Below are 24,372 nucleotides of genomic sequence, written 5' to 3' on the forward strand. Positions count from 1 at the left end.
TACAAAACAAGGGAAAATAAGTGAAATGTAAAGAAAGGCTGCTCCCCGAGCTTGTGGGATTGGCGGTGGGGAAAAGCCACGCTTCCCCCACCACCAGCCCCGGGGAGCAGCGGGAAGGCTGTGTGCAGCCCGACCTGCTCTTTGGGTCGAGCAGCTCTGGGGTAGCCTGCGAAGCCTCCGCAGGGCAGCGGGGAACCTTCATCCTGCTGCCCTGGGGAGGCTTCGTGCGGCTATCCCTGGCTTTTGCGGGAGGTGCGGGAAGGGACAGAGCGAGGCTCTCTCACTTCCCCCACCTCCCGCAAAAGCCCCCAAGAGCCGCATATTTTTTTTCCCTTGAATCCCCCCCCAAAAAAGTAGGTGCGCCTTATGGTCAGGTGCACCTTATGAAGCGAAAAATACGGTATCCAACAACGGCCGCTCAAATATTGCTAGTCCCCACTAAGGAAGATTGGAATATGCGGAAATGGCTAAACTAACTGGGAAACTTAGAAATCAAGATGGTAACAAATATAAAAAAGGATGGGAAATGTTTCTTGCATATTTACAAAAGCACTGTAAGGAAGTGAATACATTGGCAGGATTTTAAAAACACTTGTAATGCTATGGATAATGTTTAAATTTGGAGGTAATTAGAGATAAAGACTTTATTGACATGCATAAATGAAGATAATACAAAGGAACCAGGGGAGGGAGTGGAGGGAAGTCGGGGGATTCAAGTAATCCCACAATGTGGATTTAATACTAAGTGTATACAGTTATTTTAAATGTTTCATTTTATTTCTTTTCCTTTAATGTAATGATTTTGTTTATTGTGAAAATTAATAAAAATGTGTGTGTGTATTTAAAATGATGAATTTCACCAGCATCTTTTTAAAATGTTGCTTTGATGCTAGCAAAACTCTGAGCCCCCAAAAGCTTCTTTCACACGCTTTCTTTGTATGTTCTGTGCACAGCTCTGAAAACAAAAGGACAAATTTTGGGTTGACTGATCTTAAGAGACCAAGCAGATTAGTTATACCCGTTGGTTACCAGTAACTTTAGGTATATAACCTTGGATTTACTGATATATTTCTTATATAAATTATTAATTTGTAACAGTCAATATTTTGAGTGGGAATGCATAATAGATCAGAGAGGCAGCCTGCTGGCCCGGCTTGAATGAGTGCCCTTGTTGAAGTTGTGAGCTTCCTTGAGAAGAGAGCGAGTTGTCTTCTTTGGCTCCTTGACTAACTGTTGCATCAGAAGTTGCTGATAACAGCCTGCCTCATCTGAAGAGATGTGCATCAACCCGGATCCTGTCTGGGCCAAGGAAGATGGAGAAAATAAGGTCAACTTCATTTGGGTAAGGGCATGGGAGATCGCTGTTATGGCATGTGAGCATACATGCTGCGTAAGAAAGGTGGTCAAAATATGTAATTGGACTGTTTGTGACATCAGGTTATATAAACCCAAACTGTAACACTTTTCAGTTTAGGCTTCCTGTAATTTTATGCATTACCTGAAAAAAATACCTTGTCACATATGTATTGTGTACCTAACTGAACCCTGAGTGCCTCCACCAAATGGAGTGATGCTGGCTATCACCAGAGGGTGGGGGGTTGGCTTTCGATAGCAGCACCTGTGTTATGCAACAGCCTTCCCAAGGAAGACCGACTCTCCTAAGCAGGGATGGGGAACCTGCAGCCCTTCAGAGGCATTGCTGAACTCCAACTCCCATCAACCCTGAGCATTGGCCATGCTGGCTGAGGCTGGCGGGAGTTGGAGTCCAACAGCATCTGAAGGTCCACAGGTTCCCCATTCCCAAGACTCTAACAGTACAACCCTAGTCATATCTGCTCAGAAGCAAGCCTTCCCCTCAACTCAGCAGAATTTGCTTCTGGCTGAATATACAGGTATGGGATTGTGCTGTAAGGTTATTATATACTCTTGGAATACTTCTGGGGTGAGAGCTTGAGAGCCACATGCCAGTGGTGGTAACGGCCAGAGGAAAAAGTGTGCAGAGAAACAAATGTGATTTTTAAAATCTTTATACAGTATGCTTGCTTCTACACTTGCTCAGATACTCCTCTCTTCATCCTCCATCAAGACAAGCAAGAAACATGAGAGTTTGAGGGCACATTCCAGCCTGGCAGAAACACTCAGGGAATGAAGCAGCACAGCCTGGGGAGAGGGGACATGGCCTGGGAAGAGTTCTGAGGGCCAGACAGAGAGGCCTGGAGGGGCCACATTTGGCCCATCAGGCATGAGGCTTCCCAGTCTTTGCCTACTTAGCATTTGAGGGCCTAATTCACCAGTAAGTTTCCTGTTCATTTCAATTGGGTTTTCCTGGCTGTGGGATTGTGCCTTTCATTTGTTTCTTGCTCTACTTTGCCTGCTCTTCAGAAGGAGTTGTCGAAGCTTAATTACCTCAGGCCATGTTTCCCACAAAGAGACTGCTTTGGCTGGGTTTCCATTGGCAAAGCTGCCATTCTGACATTTCCAGACTGAAACCGGAGGCCTCCTTAGTGCTTCAGGTGAGGTTCTATTGTCAAGCAAAGCCACACCTGTGCCAACCAGGCATTTCCTTTGGAGTAGGAGACTGTTGAAAATAGTAATAATAACTTCTCACACACCTGAGGGGAAAATAGTGCTAAATGTTGACTCTAGCCTTCCTGCAGATAATGGAACTATAATCTGAAGCTGAGGACACACCCAGGATTGCTTTGGAGTAGCTACCAGTCTACGCATCCCAGGCAAACACAACTTTGTTGATATTCACTAAAGAACAAGAGGGATTTTCCTGTACTGACACCAGAGTCCTGGCATTAGGAGAACTGCAGCAGTCTTTACTGCGCGCCACATATTGCCCCTGGAATGTGTGAGAGATCCAGTGTGGCAAAGTCTGGATCAAATGCAGAGGGGGTCCAGTTCAGATGTCACGGTGTTTTTGGGAGATTAGCAAGAGCTAAAATCTACTATATATTATATCAAAATGGGTGGAAGAAGGGGCAGCATGTCATAAGGCAGGGGTAGCTGAGGTAGGATTCAGCTACAGATCCAGTTGGCTTCTGTACAAGGAATAAGATGAGGGGATGTTGCATCTCTAGTGGCAAAACTTCTTGGACCAGCCCTACAACATATTCAAAATGGAAAATTGTGGGTTTAAGTTCTGACTATAACCCAAAATTCCAAACCATGGTTTGCCAATCAGGGATCTAGCTAGTGCTTAAACTGCAGTCTCCTAATTTGGACCATAGCAGAAAACTGTGGTGCCCTCTAGATGCTGATGAACTACAACTCTCATCATTTCTGATCACTGGCCATGCTGTCTGGGACTGATAGGAATTGGAATCCAATGTCATGTTTATATTCACAAGGGCATCTGTTACTTTTGTTTATACCTCATCAAGTCAACAACACAGCAGCAACAACACAGGTTAAAAACAGTCACTCTCCAGTTGAAGCAAAAGTGGTTTTTGCCTGAGACATCCACAACCTTGTTGCACTGGTCAATTTAAATTGTTAACTAACAGAACCAATTCCATCAGACTGCAGAGCAGGGGGAGATATTCAGCAAAGCTATTCAATGGCCTCTACTGAGAGACAGCTGCTTTTGACACTCTGCTTTGACACTCAATTGTCACTTAGTGGTACTATTCCATTCAGACCACCTGGACTGTTTCCACTCCAGCTGGTTGGTTTAAGAGCTGTCACTTTCAGAACCACTGCCTGAGCTTGCTTTCCCCTCCCTCCTCATTCTCCTTTCCTCTCCTGTCATGTCTTTTCAGTTGTAAGCCTGAGGGCAGGGATTGTCTTACAATCTTTGTAAGCTATGTGGGGAGCACTTTCAGCAAAAGAGTGGAGTAAAAGCCCACTACCTCAATTCAGTGCTTAGGCTGTCTCTTAAGAGAGAGAGAGCAATCAAGTGCTTAGGCTCTCTCCTCTCTCATGGCTTAATACAATGTTGTTAGAGTTCATCACACCAGTATCTCAGGGTCAGCCTTACCATTAGGCAGAGTGAAGCAGCTGCCTTAGGCAGCAGGTGCCTGGAGAGTGGGATGGGGAGATCAAGTGAGGTGTTGGAGAACAGAACTGCATGAACTACATGTCTTGTGCTCTGCAGCCACTAAGCTAGTCTACTGCCATCATTGTACACTGAAGTGTAGTGTACTCTCTCATCATTAGTGCTGAAGTAGGATTCAGCTACAGAACCAGTTGGCTTCTGTACAAGGAATAAGATGAGGGGATGTGGCATCTCTAGTGGCAAAACTTCTTGGGCCAGCCCTACAACATATTCAAAATGGGAAATCATGGGTTTAAGTTCTGACTATAACCCAAAATTCCAAACCATGGTTTGCCAATCAGGGATCTAGCTAGTGCTTAAACTGCAGTCTCCTAATTTGGACATAGCAGAAAACTGTGGTTTAATGAATCCTAGGCATACTGCATTAAGATGCCAGAGTTGAGAGGAGGCTAGGCAGGGCTGTGGAAGCAGAAAGTTTTTCCCTCTTCCATAAATTGTTGTTATTACTGAACCAAACTATTACTGAACCAAAACTATATTACTGAACCAAACTAAAATATTGAGATGGACATAAATGATCATGAGGAAAAATCACAACTGGCCTGAAACAGGATGTGGAGAGGGGAGGAAGAGGATGGGTTACTCATCCTGTCCTTTCTTAGTGACAGTCAGGCTATACTGTAGTTTTAAACTACAGGGTGGGGAGAAAACTAAATTAAGTCAGATTACTGTGAGACTGTTTCTAATAGCATCAGCTTCAGCCTAGCTGTAATCATCTCATTGCTGCATATACAGATCATCACATTCAGCAAATTCAAACAGCTATATTTTAATTAATCTGGTTCTTTTGCTGTTAAATGATATGGCAGCTGTTCTTACAGTTCATATCACATTACACAGTTGGGAATCAACAATGCGATATTTACACTTTTGCTTCTCTTTCGAGCCCAATCACTTTTCTGAGCAATAAACCTGTCCCCTCAAAAAAAGAAAAAGATCATTCTAACAATAAGATGTAATTTATTTAATATAAATTTTCTACGTGCAGTGAACAGTTTTTAGATTAATATAAAAAGATGGATATGGCAGTAATGTTCTTATGCTAAAATACTGTGCATGGTTTAGAAAGCCCACCCTGCCCCTGCCCCCGCCCTGTATCTTAAGTCCACACAATGAGGACCACAGTCAATCATAGGGACAGCTGTTCACACTACTAAAGACAATCCTGTATTTCATTTTAGTGCTGTTTTCTTACATTTTAAAACATCTTTTAAAATGAAACCAGTTTGACCCTGAATATAAGCATGATTACTCAAGAGTAACTACTGAAATAAGAGTATTAGGAAATAAATTAGTCAAAGTATTGGGATATTATCTCTCATCTTCTAATACAGATGGACACTGGACTTTTTTTTGATGTTAACATTTTCCACCCAATAGCAAAGGCAGTGAAAAGAACAATTACAAGATAGTGCCTTATGATTATTAAGTGAACATAAAACTCACCATCAGTCTGTACTGTTTCAGCCAAGAGTCACATCAGAGAACAATAATGAAAAAACCAGAAATAATTGCAACAAAAGAAAATGTTTACTGTAGCAACAAAATCTACTTCTTTATCATACTGGTGAGAAGAGAAAATAGGCTCTCACTTTAGAGGCCTGCCATGGTGAATTCAGCCACTGCTAATAGGGTCTCTTGATTATAAGAGGCTGGCAGAAAAATCAATTTTCTGCCATTCAGACCAATTAGCTTTCCCAGCTGGATCTGAAAAATCTGTATTAACTGCCGAAAACAGCAATAAAATAATGTGGCATGTCCTCTATAGAACTACTGCTGCAAGGGTAGAGACTAAAATAATGAGAGATTTTTTTGAAAAAGATATTCTAAAATTGCAGTTGGCATCAGTTGCATCTTTAGATTAGCTATGGTGGCTCTAAGAGTTGGGTTAGAAATAAATTTCAGGTAGCGGTCTGTAATAAACAAAAATCTGCCCTTATTCCCTTATGGGGGACACAAGAGCCCTTATAGAGTCCTTTGTAGGTTCTCCATTGGTCAGAGAAAATAACAGAGGCCAACCAGAGAATACTGAGAAACAAAGCAGCTTGTAAGCCTGATCTTTATTGAACTGTTGCAAAAGTGTGCTCCCCTCACATGCAGGAAAGGAGGAGGACCCAGAACAAAGGTGTGTCCGCCCTGATATAGACATTTTAAATTGCCCGCCCTGGAGTCCAACACCCCCCCCCATACATCATACCTACATTACAGAAAGGGTGGTCTACAACAGAAATCTGAGTGCATTGTTTATCACCTGTTAATGGTCACTTGATTGGATACCCTGGGGAGCCTGGCCAGTCTTTTGTAATGACAAATACTTACAGGTAGTTCCTGAGCCAGCTCACAGGCTCACCCTATTCATACACAGACATACCCTTAAGACAGGATTTGTGAACAAAAAGACGATGGGGAGGCTCCCCCTCCCCCTTCCTCCTTGCAGAGAAAACATTTGGTCAGTTCGGGAGTCAAAATGGTTTCAGGGCGGTCCTCCTGTGCTGCTCCAGACATGTGGTCCACACATCTATGTATGCGCTTGGTTGGTACATTTATGATTATATATATATATATATATATATATATATATATATGACCTTAATTTTTTTATTTCAACTCAAATGCAAATCTCTGTGTAATCATGTCACACCAAGGGGCTAATGAAACAGGCTTTGTGGATTCAACATCAAGCCAGCTTTTCTCCTTCTCCCTCACTTTGCTTAACATCCAGCCCGCTGAGGTGTTCTGAAGAACTCAAAAGCTCACTCACTAAGTATTTTGTGACAGTTTAGGTGGACCTAATAAAGGTATTGCCTGTCCATGGATTTTGGAATCATTCTTTTGAAATTGCTTGTTGGCAGGCAGAGACAGTTGGGGCTCTTATTTCATCTGGCATAACAGTCAAAAGTTGCCTTGACGATGACACTGCATTAAGAAATTCCTTAACGAGAAGTGCAAGTCAATTCCAAATAGTAAAAATAGAGAAATAAATGAAAGGTCTCAGCTACAGTAACACAACTGCAATTTGTCCCTCTTACTGGAAGATGTTCAACATTGCAATAATAATTCTAGACTCTGGAGTTAACAATCTTACAAACACACATACATTTTTAGATTTATTTTTCCCATTCAATTTATGAATCACTTCCTATCAAACCTCTTAAAGTGATTTAACAATAAAAATGTCAACAATAAAACAATTTCAAATAGATACAAGACTGGGAGGGAACTCTCCAAATAAAAGCTTGTTGAAAAAGAATGATCCTCAATAGGCACTGAAAGAGACAAGAGGGAGCGTATTCATTTGCTTCTCTTGAGCAGGAGCCTTGTAAAATCTTGGTTTCTTCCTCCCTCCCTAACTCCCTCCTCCACCTGGGCAGAAAGAAAGGCATTGCAACAATGCACTCCCTTCCTCGTGGGGTGCTGGGTGGAGAGACTGAGAGTTGCTAGTATTTTACAAGCATCCTGCTGTTCAAAGTAGATAGGCAAAACCAGGCCCCCAATCCAACCCACCTTTTGCGAGACTGCTTGAAAAGGGGCTTCTTTTGAGCTTAGCCCTGCTTGTAGAATACTAGCATCTTCCTCCCCACTTCAAAGAGTGCTTCTTCTTAAAGTTTAAAACATGTTAAGCCAGCCTGGCTGCATTTGGGAACCCTTCTGCTTATTTTGCTGAATAGAGGTCTGGACCTATGTGCCAAAGTGATGGCATCACTGAGTATTCCGTGTCCCCCCCTCCTCCCCGCCCATCTTAAGAAAAAGATGCTTGATCAAGCTTCTTTTTCAAGCAGTACTTTCCCCACCCTCCCTCCCTGCTGCCATTATCACTTGTGTTTTTGCCTCATTGGCTCAGGCCCACCCCTTCTTTCTAATTTGTTTAGCACTTAAAATAATCCAAGTGCTTTGAAAAAAGCATAAAGTCCCCATCTGGTGATCTGCAGCAAATCTCTTGAGACACAAGAGTGAAAGGGGGGGGGGCAGGGAGGACCGAAAGAGAGAATAGCGTTATTTGTACAGCTGCAGGTGAGCTAAGGAAGGTGTCTGAGGGCAGATGCCAGCTCAGAAAAACATCCAATTTTAGAACAAAAAGAAGGACCTACAGAATCATACCAGTGGTCCATCTAATCAGTACAGTGAATTTTTAAAAAGGTAAATTCCATGTTAGGGAGCACTAGGAAAAGAATTGAAAATAAAACAGTCAGTGTCATAATGCCTTCATCCTAAATTATGAAGTACTCTACTTCCCTTTGTCTGTCCTGAATCGTCCCACATTCAGCTCCACCTGATGGCCTCATTGGGTTCCAATATTACTTTCTCTACACCCTGCACAATGTTTTGCACCTTTATTATGTTTCCCCTTACCTCTTAACCAAAAAGCAACCAGAATTGTACACAAGTACATTCCAAGTGTGGCTGCAACTTATTGACCTGCAGAGTGCTCTGGGCAGTTCATGGTGCAAATCCAGGTTTTTTGATGGCATAGGGAGGGAGAAGGCGCCGAATGTGTACTGAGGAATTACTTGATGGCAGAGTTCCCAGGCGAAAGGACAGACCTTTTAGATTATAGGTGATTTTTGGAATGTTTTCAAGTTTTCAGGGGCTGGGGTTGTTTGTCTTGCTGTGTTTTGTTATGTTTATTTGTGAGTTTATATGTTGTATGAATTTATTTTATTCACACTTTCCCACCACCCTGTTTTTTTATGAAGAGCTATTAGAATACCTTTAAATAAATAATAATTTGTGGGGATCCTGATAAGTTGTTCCAGGTATTGTGGGTTTTTTTTAAAGAGAGTAATAACACTAAACTCAGTCGGACTTACTTCTTGGGAAACAGGATTAGGCCAGTGCTGTCAGCAGGAGCTCAGAAAACGCACTCTCTATATACTCGGAGGCACCTTCATCTTTTCCCGTCGAGGCTTGGCTTGAGTCATCTCAGAATCTAACTAAACGGGCATAAGCCATCTGGTGAGCCCGGGGACAGCTGCTAGTGCTGCATTCACAAAACAAGCTAGTTCGCTCCCCAAAAGGGCAAAGTCAGGAGGTCTCTTTAAAGCAGACATTGTTGGACCACAGCTCCCGTCAGGCTCAGTGAGCGCGGCGCGACCATTAGGGATGATGGGAGTCGTAGTCCACCAAAACAGCTGAACCCACAATTCCTACTGGTTTCTAGTCACGAGGCGAAAATGTCCTGGCCGTTTTTTTTACGTCATCGGGCAAACCGCTTTAGCTTGCGTAGGGAAAGCCAGACGAGAGAAGGGCGAGGGAGGAGCCCCGGGGACAAAAGTCTTTCCTGACGGGCGGAAGGAGAGGCTGACGGGTGTGGCTAAGCTAAAAAGCAACGGCTGTGAGAGACAGGCTGCGACGAGAGCGTGACGTAAAAAGGAGGCGGGGCCCGCCCCGCCCCGCGCGTGCCAGTAAAGCTAGGGCAGCGGACAGAGCTGGCGGGTGGAGTGAACTGCTCTTTAAGGGCCCAGTGCCTGTGGTTGACAAAGACACTTCCGGCTTCTTATTGCGGTTTGAATTCTCTTGATGAGGGACAAGAGCTGTGGAAGTACATAGGAATCAATGTAAAGCGGCATACAAACAGCAACTCTAAAACGAAAAGCAGATTTCTTAAGAGGTTGCATGGCTTTGCGGTGATCATAACTCTGTTCCTCTCTATTCTGCGCTCAAAGTAGAGAAGTTATAAGCAGGTTTCACGTTAAATACTATACATTTAAAGCGTATTTCCCGCCTCCCCAAATAATCATTTTCCTTTACATTTCTATCCCCATGCTTTTTAGGTGGTCTCTTCCCGTAAGCGCGCACTCAATCTTCTTTTAATTGATTGTATGTGGCTGTACTGGAACCCTTTATGAGGTACTACTAATGTTCCAAATGCTTAGAAAAGTTGCAAAACAGACAATGGGGTGTCACTGTCAAATTGTAATCCTAAACACGGGTAAACAAAGAAACAGTGCTGTGTACAATGGTTAGAGTTTAAGACTGGGGTATGGAAGACCAGGATTCAAATCCTTACTTTCAAATCCTTACTGAGCATGTTGCTCTGATTGCCTCATGTCAGGCCGATGAAGAGGTCCGGAGCAGTCCAAAGCTTGCTCATGATAATGTGTCATTTTAGTAAGTCTTAATAAAGGCATTGCCCAATTGTGGAATCTTTTGTTGTTGACCAACATTCGGCCTTGCTCTGTTTAGTTTTGGGTAGATATGCATAGTGGGATCAGTGGTGCAGCTAATGCAAGGATCTGGGTGAAAAAGATTTCTGGATCTGTAACATAAAGAGCCTGGCGTGCTCTGGTCCATGGGGTCACAAAGAGTCGGATACGACTAAACAACAACAAACATAAAGATAGCGCTCTGTGCCGGTAATCAAGCTGTTTGTGTGGCTCTGCTATTTTCATTTGGGTCTACAAAAGAGAAACAATAGTTTTATTTCCTACTGCGAATGCTTTAACTACTCTTAGCATGACTAATGTTGGATGTAATCCAATATAACTGCAACAGAGCATTACATTTCATAATCTGCTGAGGTTTATGTTCACTTAAGATTGTGCTATAACAATTTGCACAGTAGCACAATACAACCTAGATTTAATCCTTAAAAATTAAATGGATTTATTCCCAGGCAAATGTCTGGAATCCTAATTTGGTGAGCCCGATTGTAGCCAAGAGGCTTCACCTCTGTCTGTGCACACACTGCTGTTTTTAAATAAATGTTTCTTAAATTTTGAGAATACAACCCCAAAAAATCAATAGGATATACTAGTCAATCAAAGGAAGATGTAAAAAGAAAAGAAAAAACCCCCAATAAGCCCGCACTGTTAGCGGCCCTCAAAACTCTTGTCTCTTTTCTCCGTCCGCCAACCAATAAGCGAGCGGAGGGCTCGAAATGGGCGTGGCGCGATGGCGGAGGTGCCGCGTGAGGGGAGTGGGCGTGGCCCGGCGCGCGGAGACCCGGGAGGCGTGGCCTCCGCAGCGGCTTCTAGTCGCCTTTCCCCTCCCCTCCCCCCCTCCGGCACTTGTGAGTGACAGGCGGGAGTTCAGGAGCTGCGAGGACGCCGAGTCGCCGTTGCCGCCGCCGCCAAACCGTGGAAGGAGAAGCCGCTTTTTCGCCGCCCGGAGCGCTGCTTCTGCCGCCTCCTCCCCTTCTTCCTCCTCCTCTCTTACGCAGTACTATGAGGCGGCCCTGACGGGGGGCGCCGCAGCCCGCCCGCCCTGCCCCCCTTCCCCCCCTCCTCGTCCCCCCCTCGCCCCCAGCCCCCTGTCCTCGCCTCAGCCCAGCCCAACGAAGCCCGGCGCGGCGGCGGGGTCTGGGCTCCCCACCCGCCCCCCGATGACTGCGGCAAACTGCGGCGGCGCCAACGACGAGTTCGACTTCAGGCTCATCTTCGGGGAGGACGGGCAGCAGCCGGGCCCGGGGCCGCCGCCGTCGACGACGACGCCACTGCCACAGCCGCTTGGGCCTGCCGCCGCCTCAGCAGGTGCGTCTCGCGGACCAGGCTGGCTCGCCTGCTGCCCTCTGGCTCGGCCGGGGGGGGGGCGGGGGAGGCGGCAGCTTTGCAACTCCTTCCAGCCGCTTCGGACGCGACGGGGCTTCGGGGAGGTGCGGCGTGGTAGGGGGAGAAGATTGCCACCAACCAAGTCCTACTCGGAGCAGAGCAGTGGGAATTAACGGACCTGAATTAGTCACGCCCTTTTATTTCGTTGGGACTACTCCGAGCAGGTCTTGGTTGGCTGCAGCCCTTGATTTCCCTACCCGAGTCGCGCTGGCCTTAGGGTTGGTGAGGGGTGTGCGCGTGATGGTGGCCCTGCGATTCAGCGCACGTTTAATTTGTCTGTAATTAATCAGTTCTGCTGTAACAGAAGCCCCCCAAAAGATTCTTGCGGAACTTTGAAGCCTGATAACAAACTTCTCCGAGTAGACGAGTGTAAGTTTACTCGGGAGTAAGGCCCAGTGGTCACAGGGCCGGCGTGCGTAGGATCCGGGTCACAGGGCGTGGCTGCTGTGTATATATTGTGGACGCATAGAGTAAGCCCCTTTTGGTTCCACTGACTTGATTCTGCGTAAGTGTATGTTAAGTTACTTGGAAGAAAGTGACATTGACCCCAGTGACAGGATTGATGTGCGTGGAATTGGACCACGAGGTCATGAACGAGGAACTCTTGACGGAATAAATTTATTCGAGATTAAGAGTGAATCCTATTGGAACCCATAGCTACTAAAAAAATTAATAAACATGGTCAAATCTTCAGGATCAGTGTGCGTATGATCAAGCTGCATGTCTATTTGGTTCAATTCAGTGACTTAAATATATGCTTGGGGCAATCCAAAATAAGCCTACATGGGAATAGATCTTGTTGGACCTAGCGGGACGTGATTCAGAGTAAGCACACATAGGATTCAGCCATATGTCTGCTGTAAATGCTACGCACATTTCACTAGTGAGTAATTGTTATTTTTTTAGGTAACACTAGCAGGACAGGTGCCTGCTTGGAGGAGCGTACAAACTAAAATTGGGCTCACTTCTGAGTGTAAAAAATGCATACAATTGTATGCACTCTCAGGGGACAAAGTAGCATTGAACTCTGTAACTATGCATAGGATTTGACTCTTACGGTAGCTTCAGTCTTTCGTACATTTTCTTCAAAGCAAGTCCCATTGAACTTTATACTCTTGTTATGGAATTCTGGACATTCTCTCCCACCCCACCCCACTCCATCGGTTCTCTTCCCCACAAATGCTCAAGGACAGATGGATCAGAGAGTGAAGCTTGCTTCTGAGTAAGCATGAATAAGATTGTTAGTTCTCCAGATCCTGAATGAGGAAAGAATAATGAATGTTTTGTTTGGGCTCAAAGATCCCAGAAAGTGTTGTGAGATGTTGAACTCTTGGTAAGGGAGACTGTATATATCCTGTTTGGAAACTTCTGTGAAGCTGATAGAAAATAACTTGGGTTGAACATAGTGTATTTTGCACATATGAGGCAGTTGTATACTGAACTGGTTCATGTAGCCCACTATTGCTGCCTCTGACTGGCAGTGACTCAGGCCAGAGGTTTTTCCCAGCTTTGTCATATGAGATCCTCTTAACTGTCAGGGATTGAACTTAGGACCTCAGCACATGAAAAACACATCCTCTACTACTGAGCTATGAACTCTGTATTCTTGGAGGTTCCTGCGGCGTTAAGGCAGCAGGCGGGTAGTGAGAGGGGTGGTTGGAGGTTGTATCTGGAGTTGTCTTTGCATATGAAAAGGGGTGGGTGGTTGGGGTGCCCAGCTGTAATATTTCATTGATAAAGCATATTTCAAATGGTCATTAAGTGAGCTGAACTGAGGATTCTGCAGCCAGCTTTTATTTGAATGGTTGGTGCTTTTACAAACTGATGTTAAATCAAATTGCCAAACATAGAAAATTAAAGCCTGAAACCAAGAAGCCTACTGGGAGAGCTGGCATTCAGACTATTTATTTGTGATGTGGTCTGTTAGTTCCATAACTTTCTGGGAAGTCACTGGTTTATGATTCTGTTTTCTGGAGGTGTTTGGTTTATTTTGGGCAGTTTCTTTAAGGTAGTTTATTTATGGCAGGTGGGATAACGAAGTAATTTAGTGTATATGGTCTGTAAGAATTATGCAAGTACTGTAATGAAAAAAGTGTAGGAAGTTTCTATCCCCCAAGAAAAAAAATATAGAAAAATAAACCACTTAAACAAAAGAGAAGTCAACTACAAAAATAAATAAATAAAAAATACAACATTCCTCTGGGGGAAACAAACCTGAACAGACTAGTCTGCTATGCCAAAGGCTATGCAGTAGTGTGAAAATGGAGGAATTGGTGGTGAATCTGTCAAGCTGTTGTCTTAGGAAGTAAACTGCTTGTGGAAGATAAATACTGTATTTACTCGAGTTTAATGCGCCATCAAATCTAATGCACACCTCAGTTTTCAGAACCTTGAAACCAAAAGCATATTTGTTGGCGAATGTAAATGTGCCATTGAATGTAATGCACAGCTTAATTTTTGCAACGTTATTTGGCCAGAAAAAGTGAGCATTAGATTTGAGTAAATACGGTATATTCAAATCACCTTGGCCCTCAGTGGTCCTGAAAGCTGCATACCTAGAATTGAGGAATCCTGAAGTGCCTTAGTGAAATAAGTGCAACAGGGTCTCAATAGCATGTGCGTGATTATTATGAACAAGCTGCGAAAAAGGAAATAAAGAGCAAGTGTATGAAGGAACTGAAACTGGCAGTATTTTGATGAAAGCCTCTGTGAAGATTATGGACATTTTGAGGCAGGTTACTTCTAAAGAAGAGCACAGTGTAAAATATCCTTTTATCATTCAACGAATCCTTGACCAAGTTATATGTTAGTGATGGTAACAGTAATCTTGTTTGTACTGTGTTGTTGAAGAATATTTTTATAACGTGCATAGAACTTGATAATGGGCACAATCATAGAACTGTAGTGTTGGAAGGTACCCCCAAGGGTTATCTAGTCCAACCCCCTGCAATGCAGGAATCACAGCTAAAGAATCACAGACAGATGGCCATCTAACCTCCCTTTGAAAACTTCCAGTGAAGGAGAGTTCGCCACGTTCTGAGGAAGTTGGTTTCAATACAGGCAGATTATATGGTAATCCAGTATTAAACTGTTTAGTGCCTTAAAAGTTAATTTGAGCATGGAAATGCATTGTTAGCCACTTATTTTTGTGAAATGAATAACTTACGAATCTCTTAAAACATAACATAACCACATACTCCCAAGAAAAAAATGAAGGAAGCAAGGAATAAGGCTAACGCTTTAGGATGTTAGTGAAGATGATACGCAAATAGCACATGGCTATTTTGGGAAGTCTAGTTTTGAAAATGCACTTCACGTTTTTAAAAATATACTAGAAAAAACTTTAAAAAAAGATTGGCAAGTATTGTTGATTCAAATGAGCTGCTTCAATGTGATTTGTTCATCAGGTTCCACCTATATTTCAGTGTTCTTAATCTTTAATTGACTTGTAAATTAGCTGCATTCCTCATAAGAATTCCCATCAGGTGAATAGGCATGAACGTTTTTCTGATTTGGAATAGTTACTGTTATTAGTTTATTGCTTGCTTTTTCAGAAAAGTTATTTGCAGGGTAAAAATAAACATTAAAACAAGAACCTAAAATGCTCACCCCATTAGAAAGATGAGTAGAAGAAGAGGCAGTAAACCTATCTATGGACCCCCCAAATTGAGGACCAAAAGCCTGGGTGAATAGGAATATATTTTCCTGGCGTTTAAAAGCAGGTAGTGATGCTGCCAGGCTTGCCTCCCTGAGAAGAGCATTTCTCCAAGCTTCTCCCCTTCATTTAAACCCTACGACAACCTTGTGAGGTTATGCTGAGAGGTAGTAACTGGCCCAGCAAGCTTCATGGCCAAGTGGGGATTTAGTCGGACACACTAACCACTATATCATACTGACACTAGCAAGTGGCAAGTGCCATAACTGTCCTTTCCTTCACACTTGCAAAATTTCTTTCCTTGTGTTCTTTAAAGTCTTCAGTGAAATTGTACATACTGCCTGCCACTGTGCAGCTCCACTTATGAAGCACCATTGCAAGTAGCACAAAGGCAAATCCTCTGCACTAGCACCTCATCATTTTGTTTTGCTTAATTTTACTTTAAAATATTTCAAGTTTTGTGTTTCCTTTCATTTATAAAAGAGTGCACATTTGCTGTGGACAGGATATTGTGCATCAGAAGGGAACTTGCAGGAATATGATGTAAAGTTGAGCCATGCCTTGTGGTGAAAGGCTGTGTATCTGTATGCAAGTGATAGAATCAGGAAGTCTTTAAAGATAATTCAACTGGGAAGCTATAGGTCCAGTGTAACTAGATGTTCCTTAATAATTGGATATGAATAGAGGGATTTTAGAGTTGAAATGAACTGTTTTTTAAATATTCCTTTTCAGCCTGGATAGGTTCCCCAAACACTTTATGGCTAAAATCCATACAAATTACAATTTAATTAGGGACACGGTGGTGACATGCATGTTGGGGGAGCAGTCTTTGGCCCTTAGAAATTGATGCCACAGTCCAGGCCCCAGGCTTTTCCCACCAAAGGAAAATGGTTTAAAAAACTAAAGATTGACTCAGGGACTGGGTGATCATAAATTTAAACCCACAGAAGTCTTCCCTCTGTTGATCTTCTTTCTTTATTCTTTCTTTGGTGATCACTCGTAGCTGAGTAAGATTGTCGTCCATGAACACAGTCTTAACAATGAGTCCATAAGTGGCTGTGGAGACCAATTCTGGATCCACACGTCCTTCCACATTGGGGACATAGGTTTCCAGGCGGGAGTTGATCATGGTGAGGGTTTGCCAAATGTGCCTTCCTCTTAGCCTGTTTCTCTGTTTCGTCCTGCAGTCTTCTAGACCCTGTCTTCACACCAGTATCTATATACCAAGCCTTTGCTCTTGTTAAATACTGTAGAATGTTCTTACTAAATATGATTTTTGGCTGCAAAATGTGTTTAACTGGCTAAAATCTGGTAGCTATGGTAGTTCATCTGTACAGAATTCAGAGTTATAAAACTGGTATGTGCAGAGACCCATTACTAACAGTACTGCTGAAATGAGGCTGCTAATAAAAAGAGGACTGAGGCTAAAATAGCTTGAACTGTTTATGTATTGACATTTTGTAAAAGTTCAAAGTTATTTATTGGAAGTGCAAGGTTGTTTTTTGGCTGCTCTTTGAGGATTGTGGCAGTTTTAATGGAGGAAGGGGATGAAGAGTTTGACAGGGTAGTATTGTATTTATAAGCTCACACTGCAAACTTCTTCATATTGTAAACGACTTAACACTCTTTGCGGATGACTACTTAAAATAAGCCACACATAATTAGTTCCAGTGTTAGTCTGTTCGCACTGACCGTTGCTGCCTTTGCTTGTATCTGTCCATTTGCATTTATGAAAAAAGAAGTGCCATACATAACACACACAATATTACCAAACTTTGTGCAAATAAAGATGCAAAATTTCCTTGAATTCTGAAGATAGGGAGGATAATGGTGGTAGTTTGTTTAAATGCAGAGAAGGAAAACAAATCTACAGTAATTGCTTTCAAAATACAGTGGTACCTCGGGTTACATACGCTTCAGGTTACAGACTCTACTAACCCAGAAATAGTGCTTCAGGTTAAGAACTTTGCTTCAGGATGAGAACAGAAATCATGTTCCGGCGGCGCGGCGGCAGCAGGAGGCCCCATTAGATAAAGTGGTGCTTCAGGTTAAGAACAGTTTCAGGTTAAGAACAGACCTCCAGAACGAATTAAGTACTTAACCCGAGGTACCACTACAGCTTGTATTAGGAATAGGTATCCTGAATAGTATTTTGCATACTTATTAATTTTACTTTGTTCAAATTACTATAGCTATGCATGGTATATATCTTAACTGGACCTGGTGAAATATGATAGCTTAAAATTTGAGCCTCAAAATGTTTCAGTCACCACACAATGGAGGAGAGGGGAAAGTGGTTTGGTTCACATGTCCTGTCAAACCATAGTTAAAATAAATTGTAGCTTAATGTGAATGTGCTGCATGCTGGCATATGCTGGCAATTAAGCTACTGGGAAACAAGCCCATGGTATCACTTGTATCATCCAGACCAAGACTTGTGACTTTGTCTCCAAACCATGAGTGAAAGCTACACAGCATAGCTTTTAGAACCAGGCATCGGACTTCCCATACCCCAACCCAAATAATAAGAGACCAGTGAGATTGACTTTGGGTCAAAACAGGCCACAACTTTATTGAATACAGATGAAAGAGGTTTGGCTTGGGCATTGGACAATCTAAATACTTCCTGCCCGCCTGCCAGAAGTGATGCTTGGTCAATCCAGGTGGGGGTTCCTAAGACTTACATTCAATTGGATAACCCCCACACGGATCACCATCTGGGGGAGTGCCTTCAGCCCTGGCCCTGCCAGGGTACGCGGACATGGCCATTCCCCCCGGATCCCCGGATATCCCAGCGTTTGTTGGGGCAGGCGGAAGCTACAACCTCCCCTCCATCCAAAACAAAGGATTATCCCAGTGCCCAACCAGTTGTGATGATTGCTATGAGGCAGGCAAAACCACTGGGTCAGTGTCAATTAGCCCGATGGGCAAATTCCTTCCCGGCCCCTGAAATGACGGTGACCACCATATCCACAGCAAAGTCATTGACTATCAGTTTAAACCGAGGGTGGCTGGGCGGGGAAACACAGTGCAGGAACAAACAGGCTGAGCCCCAGGTGCTGGCTGCTTAAATGGGAAAGGGGTGGATCCAAGGGAAGCCCACTGTCTGCTCCATCGGCTCCGCCCCTGGCACAGCCCAAGCCCCAGCTTGCATCCCCATTTGCCAAAGCAGGGAGCAGGCCAGGATACGGTTCCTGATAGACGGAAGGGGCTTATGCCCCCTCCGCCAATCAGGAAGGGCATAGCCAGTTTGAAATCCCCTGTCAGGGCCCCAGTGATGCCTCCGTCCTGCAATGCCGCCGCATGAAAAGGCTGAGTGGGCTTCTTCCCTGGCAGCATAGCAGCAGGAGCAGAGGAGGAAGGAAGCACCCATTATTTTAGCAATCCTTGTTTACATTAAGCCATAGTTTATTTTAACAATGGTTTAATGTGATGTACAAACCAGGCCAGCCTATTGAATGAACCTCAGCTTTCATGTCATGCTTTCCTCTTCTCTTAGATTATTTAAGAGGAGAAGAAATGTGGCAGATGATGTTGATGTGGATATCACATTGGTTGTAGGAGTTAAAAGTAACATGCCTTTTCAAGTCCATGTTGTAATATTTTATCAAAGTATATTGCTTCTTTTAAATAAACTTTCCCAATTTACTTGAAAGTAACATGGATTTTCTTGAGAGAAGAGTTGACTGAGTTGCACTTTTGATAACCCTTTAAACACACACACGAACATATTTGTACATGTTTTGAAAAAACAATAACTTATTGCCTTCTGTTACTCTTTTTTAAAAACATGGTTGTGACTGCATATTTAAAACATTTATATCCTGCCTTTTGGCCTCATAAGCTATATGGTGAAGTATAGAGGATGTAATCCTGAGAACAAAATAAATATCATAGCTGTTAACTTATGCACAAATTAGAAACAGCAGCATCATTGACAATAGGCATATATTTTTAAAAAAAAATTCTGGAAGCAGGTGAGGAGGAGCTGGTGGTAGAATTTAGCATGATGAAGTTTCCTAAGTGAGCAAAAGAATCTTTTCTCCTAGTTAATTAGGAGGGAAAGCTTCTTTCATGTGTAACTAAAAAAACTGTGGAGATAATGGCCATAAAAATGTTTTATTTAGTGCCATTTATGTACCTGTCAGTTTACAGAGTAATGTAAGCCAAAGGACAGCTCCTTGTCTGTAAGAGCTCACAATTTAAAAAGGGAGAGGAAGATCAAGAAAGAGTAATAGGATGATTGTGCAGCAATACAGTTATATATACTTAATTTTTGTGTGGAATGAGAGGTTTCACAAAAGAGTTGGTTGGGAGGGATTTAAAGGATGGATTCATGCAGTGTATGTATCCCGGGAGGTAGCACCAGCAGGAGGGAAGGCCTGCATGGGAGAATGATATTATTTTAAGTGATCAGTAGGTCTTTAGGTTGAGGTTTTGCTTCAAGGTAGTAATTGGGAGATATGATAATCATGGGCAGTGATATCTTGGAATATGAAGCTTTTGGAGAGCTTTAAAATTAAGGACAAGAAGTTTGTGCTGGTTGTTGAAGAGGACAAGATGCCAGTGAAGCAAGCTAAAACATTGCAAGGTCTAAGTAAGGTGAATGATTTGGCTGCCTTATTCTGGTTACAGGTGGCTGAGTTATAGTAAAAAGTTAGAAAATATGGTTGCAGTAATCCAGGTGGCCAGAATGTTCTGGGTTGGTCTTGCCAAAAAACAAAGGTTTTGACATGTTATAATAGGTACATTCCAGAGGAAACGTGGTATTTGAGTCTTATCTGAGAGACATGTGGCTGTATTTTGCTACCCTAAACAAGCTTGAGATGGTCATCATGACACTACCAAACTTCATGGTGGGGAAAACTGAGTGTTTCTTGAATGAATGAGTAAATAAAATAAAATAAAATCCTACTTGAAGTGGTTTTCTGGAGAAAACCAGTGGAACTTGATTGAGAGAGACTGTAAGACTAAAATGTTGAGCAGGTGCCCAAGAGCTTGGTGTATTTAGAATTCTAACTGTTTTCTTGCACAACTTGCCTGTTTTGTATCACTTTATAAAATACTTAGTAATTTAACCAGCTTTTAGTTCTTTTTGTTTATAAATCTGCAGCAGTGAGTGTTATCATAAATGGAGAACAAAACACAGCCCTGAAGATGTTGGGCATTTGGTTAGCTCATCATAATTTATGTAACATATGGACTTATTTATCTCTTTAATTTTTAGTGTTCCTTATTTTGTCTATAACGAATACAGTAAGCTTTCATGTCTTGCCTCAGATCATTGCAGAATAAAAGTTATGTTTATATGAGATAAGGATTGTTTGTGTTTAAAAAACTGTTTGAAAATGAAACTGACAGATACAGTTGAGGCAATTATAATTAAGTGAAGTTATGAGCCAGTTAATAGAATGGTTGAATTTTGGAACTGGTTATTGGGATTCAAATCCCAGTTCAGCCTTGAATCTTGGAGCAAGTTATTTTTTCCAAGCTTTGGTTTTTCTATAAGATTGGAATTGTAGTGACTGACTTCATAGTTGTGTGGGGTGCACACTAAAGTTGGTATAGACACAAGTACCGTATTGAATGCATTGGTCTGGTTTGTACATCACACTAAACCAGGCATGACCAAACTTGGCCCTTCAGCTGTTTTAGGACTACAACTCCAATCATCCCTAGCTAACAGGACCAGTGGTTGGGATGATGGGAACTGTAGTTCAAAAACAGCTGGAGGGCCAAGTTTGGACATGCCTGCACTAAGCCAAAGGTAAACCATAGAGAGGTGATATGCATAACTTGTAAGCCAAACTATGACTTAGCAAGGTCATGTGATCCACTTTGCTCCTTCTAGATTCTTTTTACTGTTGCACTGTACTGAAATAAACTAAGGTTTGGCTTGACATCTTGGCATGTTGTCCGAAAAAGGGCTTGTGGCTAAGCGTTCACCTCATTCAGTGCTATTTTTCTGGAAAAAGAGGTACAGGAACTCATCATGAATGGCTCCCTTGCTCTCTTTAATGGCAATGGCACCCACCTGAGAGGTGCCAGAACTGAATTCCAGTGAGTTCCGGCTGAAAAAAAGCCCTGATCTCACTAATCATGATCTGTTTGTAGGGGAACTTAAGAGAAATTTGTTGAGAGAGTTGTTGGCATACCCTAGGGGTGGGTATCTTAGCTGAGGTGTTTTTCTTGCTTTTAAAACATGTTGACAAGCACTGTATTCATTTGTGTAGTTGTGACTTGCAATATGTGAGGCATGACTTGCCAAATGCTAGTAAAAGGCACCTTTTAAACAATAAAAAATTGGGTAATGTAGTGAAAGCCATACATAATGGAGAATAATCACTTGAACTTTCTGTTTAAATTTTCATGTCTTTTCTGCACTATAGATGTACAGTGAATGTGTTTTTTTGGGGGGGGGACTTCAGAGAGGTTCAGTTTGTTAGTTGAGGACAGAACAGAAGTTGCTTTAAGGTTTCATCACCATGTGTCACAGCTGTAAAGCAAAGGCTGTAGGTTGAGGAATTGGGCAGGGAAAGGATCCTGTTACTAGGCAGACTTAGCAGCAATGTCATATTTTCTGGCACAGACAGTGAGAGCAGTTTCATTTTTCATCTGCTCTTGGCTAGCATCTCTGTAGCTTGGAGGGTAAATTGGGCAGGACAAGCAAACCACACATATAACATGTCCAGGTTCATACATAATGCTAAACAACAATTAAGGTTATTAAGCCAAGAGCATCCCATGGATTCTTATTTTCCAACAGACCATAGTTAATAAACCATAGTCAAGATGCTGGGTTGGGTTTTCATTTAACACCAAACCATGGTTTAACATTGTGTGTGAATCAGGCCAATGTGTAGGTGGTTTCTTTGGACTCAGTATTCTCAGAAAATACTATTATGGAAGGAGAAGCATATCTCACATGGAACACATCCAACTAAGGGAGATGCTGATGTTCTTTAATAGTTGTCAGCGTTTGTTGCTCCTCCAAGGTATCTTCTAAGGTTATAGTATATCTTGCATTATAAAAACAGTTACTTGATCATGCAGTTCAATGTGAGTTTGTCATGTCTGGGCTCAAATGTGTGGAGGAGAGGACAGTTTGCTTTTATATGGCAGTTTAATTACTGTGTTAGCTTCTGTGATAATGCCAAAACATTAGGCTTCTGGATTCTTGTCTGGAGACTGTATAGTAATATTGGCATTGTCTAAATTTATTTGATAATGTTTTCCCATTCCATTCACCCTCATTAGTACAAGAATCTAGAAAATGATGGGAGTTATAGTTTAGCAGTATCTGGAGGGCTGAAGGTTCCCCACACCTGGTTTATATGAAGTCTGCATTAACTTTTGTGCTCAGTGATTCAGTTACATATATGCACAATACAGGCAGCGAGCGATTTAGGTGTGTCCAATATGTGCTTGACTTTGCACAATGCGCAGCACACTGAACTTGGAGATGACCTGAAAACCTCTCAAAAACATCACAGAAGGGATAGGACTGGTGAGGACAGAGATGGGACAGGGCAGCCTTACGCAGGCCCCACCAACATAGGTGCTTCCAGAATGTAACCCCCATGTGAATTGGTTGCCTGTATTACATATTGTCTAGGTCAGGCTTTGTTGCTTTAATAGCAGTCTGTGCTGTGAAGTTGAATTAGCCTAACTTTACATGCCGGTGTGCCATCACCAACAAAAGGTCATTTGGCATGTGTATATACAAACAATGGAAAGCTCAACTTGGCACTTCTCTGACACTGGATTAGTGCAGAGATTATTGTCCTAAAAGGCCATGTCCCTTAGTTGTGCAATTCCTATATGGACAGCACCTCTTTGTAGACCAGAGTTGGAGAAGCTTTAGGCCTCAAGATATGGTTGGACTCGAACTCCCATAATTGCTGACAATTGATCATGGTGGCTGGTGTTGATGGGTGTTGGGAGTCCCACAACATACAGGAAGCCACAGGTTCCTCGTCCCTGGTGTGGGCCATAGTATGTGAGTGGCAATTTTACATGTGTGTGTGTTCCAACATGTGTATACACAGTGGGGAAGGCAGGAGGATTCTGACCAAGTATATCTGACAGAAGTACCCCACATATAAGGGCATTTCCCCATGGTCTCTATTCAAAGTTTCATATTCATTCTCATACAGAATAGCATTCTGTTTTAAGAATTCTGCAATGTATTAAGTGGCCTTAAATATACTGTGGATTTGCTGCTGCTGTGTAGATTATGTTCTCTAATGAGAAAACATCAGTTTGTTTAAAAATGCATGAGGTTTGGTGCTCATTTTGTTGTAGCCACATTTTAAACATGCATTTGTTGGCCTTTGTGCTGGAAAGGGTAGCTGTACAAACCAGCTAGACCTTTTTTTGGTCAGGATATACTAGAAGGAGGAATATTTCAAATCTTGGTCTCAAAGAAAGCTACAGGCACATTTAGCATTTACACTGTACAAGTGAGAAATGTGTCAAACAATGTTGAATGAGCAGTTATATTGTTTGTTTAGCAGCAGCAATGACATTCTGCTGGTATTGTAATTCATGAAATCAACACTATCGTTTGAATCTTTTGTTCACAAATGTCTGTTTCACTGAACTGTAAAGTTATAGGCTCTGTTTCAAAGTGATGCAAAAGCATATTTTAGTAGTATAAGGCCTTCTTCAACAATGGATTCCTATATTCCTGCTGTTTCTGGTTGGGGCTGCAAGGAAGGGATTGAAAGCATCACTTTCCTAGTTTAAACTAATGCTGGTAGTAATTAATGAATCAAATTATGTCTAGACTTCAACAAAAAATATGAAGATAATATTCCCAGCTGATGATATACCGTATTTCTTGCCGTATTTTTCGCTCCATAAGACGCACCTAGTTTTTAGAGGGGGATTGCAAGAAAAAAAATATTCTTTAAAGGGAGCGCTGAGCAGAGCCTGTATGCATCCCAGGCTCTGCTCAGCATTCCCTTTCACGAGCCGTGTGGAGCGTGTGTGCGGCGCTTGCAGGCTTTTCCCCGAGGAGGGAGAAGCCCCCACGAGCCGCACACACGCTCCGCGTGGCTCGTGAAAGGGAGCGCGGCTCTTGCTGGCTTTTGCGGGAGGTAGGG

The 24,372-nt window shown here is 42.7% G+C and overlaps 1 protein-coding gene and 1 long non-coding RNA gene across 3 annotated transcripts in view; one reads left to right on the forward strand and one right to left on the reverse strand.

The window, feature by feature from the left end:
• Positions 1-991: 991 nt before the first annotated feature.
• Positions 992-10,082, reverse strand: LOC310767728. The gene is made up of 2 exons (XR_014551034.1): positions 8,872-10,082; positions 992-1,299 (listed from the first exon to the last, which is right to left on the reverse strand). It is a non-coding gene; the product is annotated as an uncharacterized lncRNA (long non-coding RNA).
• A 904-nt stretch (positions 10,083-10,986) lies between these two features.
• The window catches only part of NFATC3 (nuclear factor of activated T cells 3), a 52,071-nt gene continuing 38,685 nt past the window's right edge, over positions 10,987-24,372 (forward strand). Inside the window, exon 1 of one of the 2 annotated variants that reach the window (XM_083624859.1) lies at positions 10,987-11,532. In XM_083624859.1, the coding sequence (XP_083480985.1) occupies positions 11,385-11,532 (148 nt within the window). In that variant the 5' untranslated portion in view covers positions 10,987-11,384. Of the gene's footprint in view, positions 11,533-23,595; positions 24,122-24,372 lie in introns of those variants that run through there. The other variant, XM_083624860.1, reaches the window with a different exon arrangement.

The sequence above is a fragment of the Podarcis filfolensis genome, assembly GCF_964270895.1.
Source record: "Podarcis filfolensis genome assembly, chromosome: 8".
NCBI classification, from domain to species: Eukaryota; Metazoa; Chordata; class Lepidosauria; order Squamata; family Lacertidae; genus Podarcis; species Podarcis filfolensis.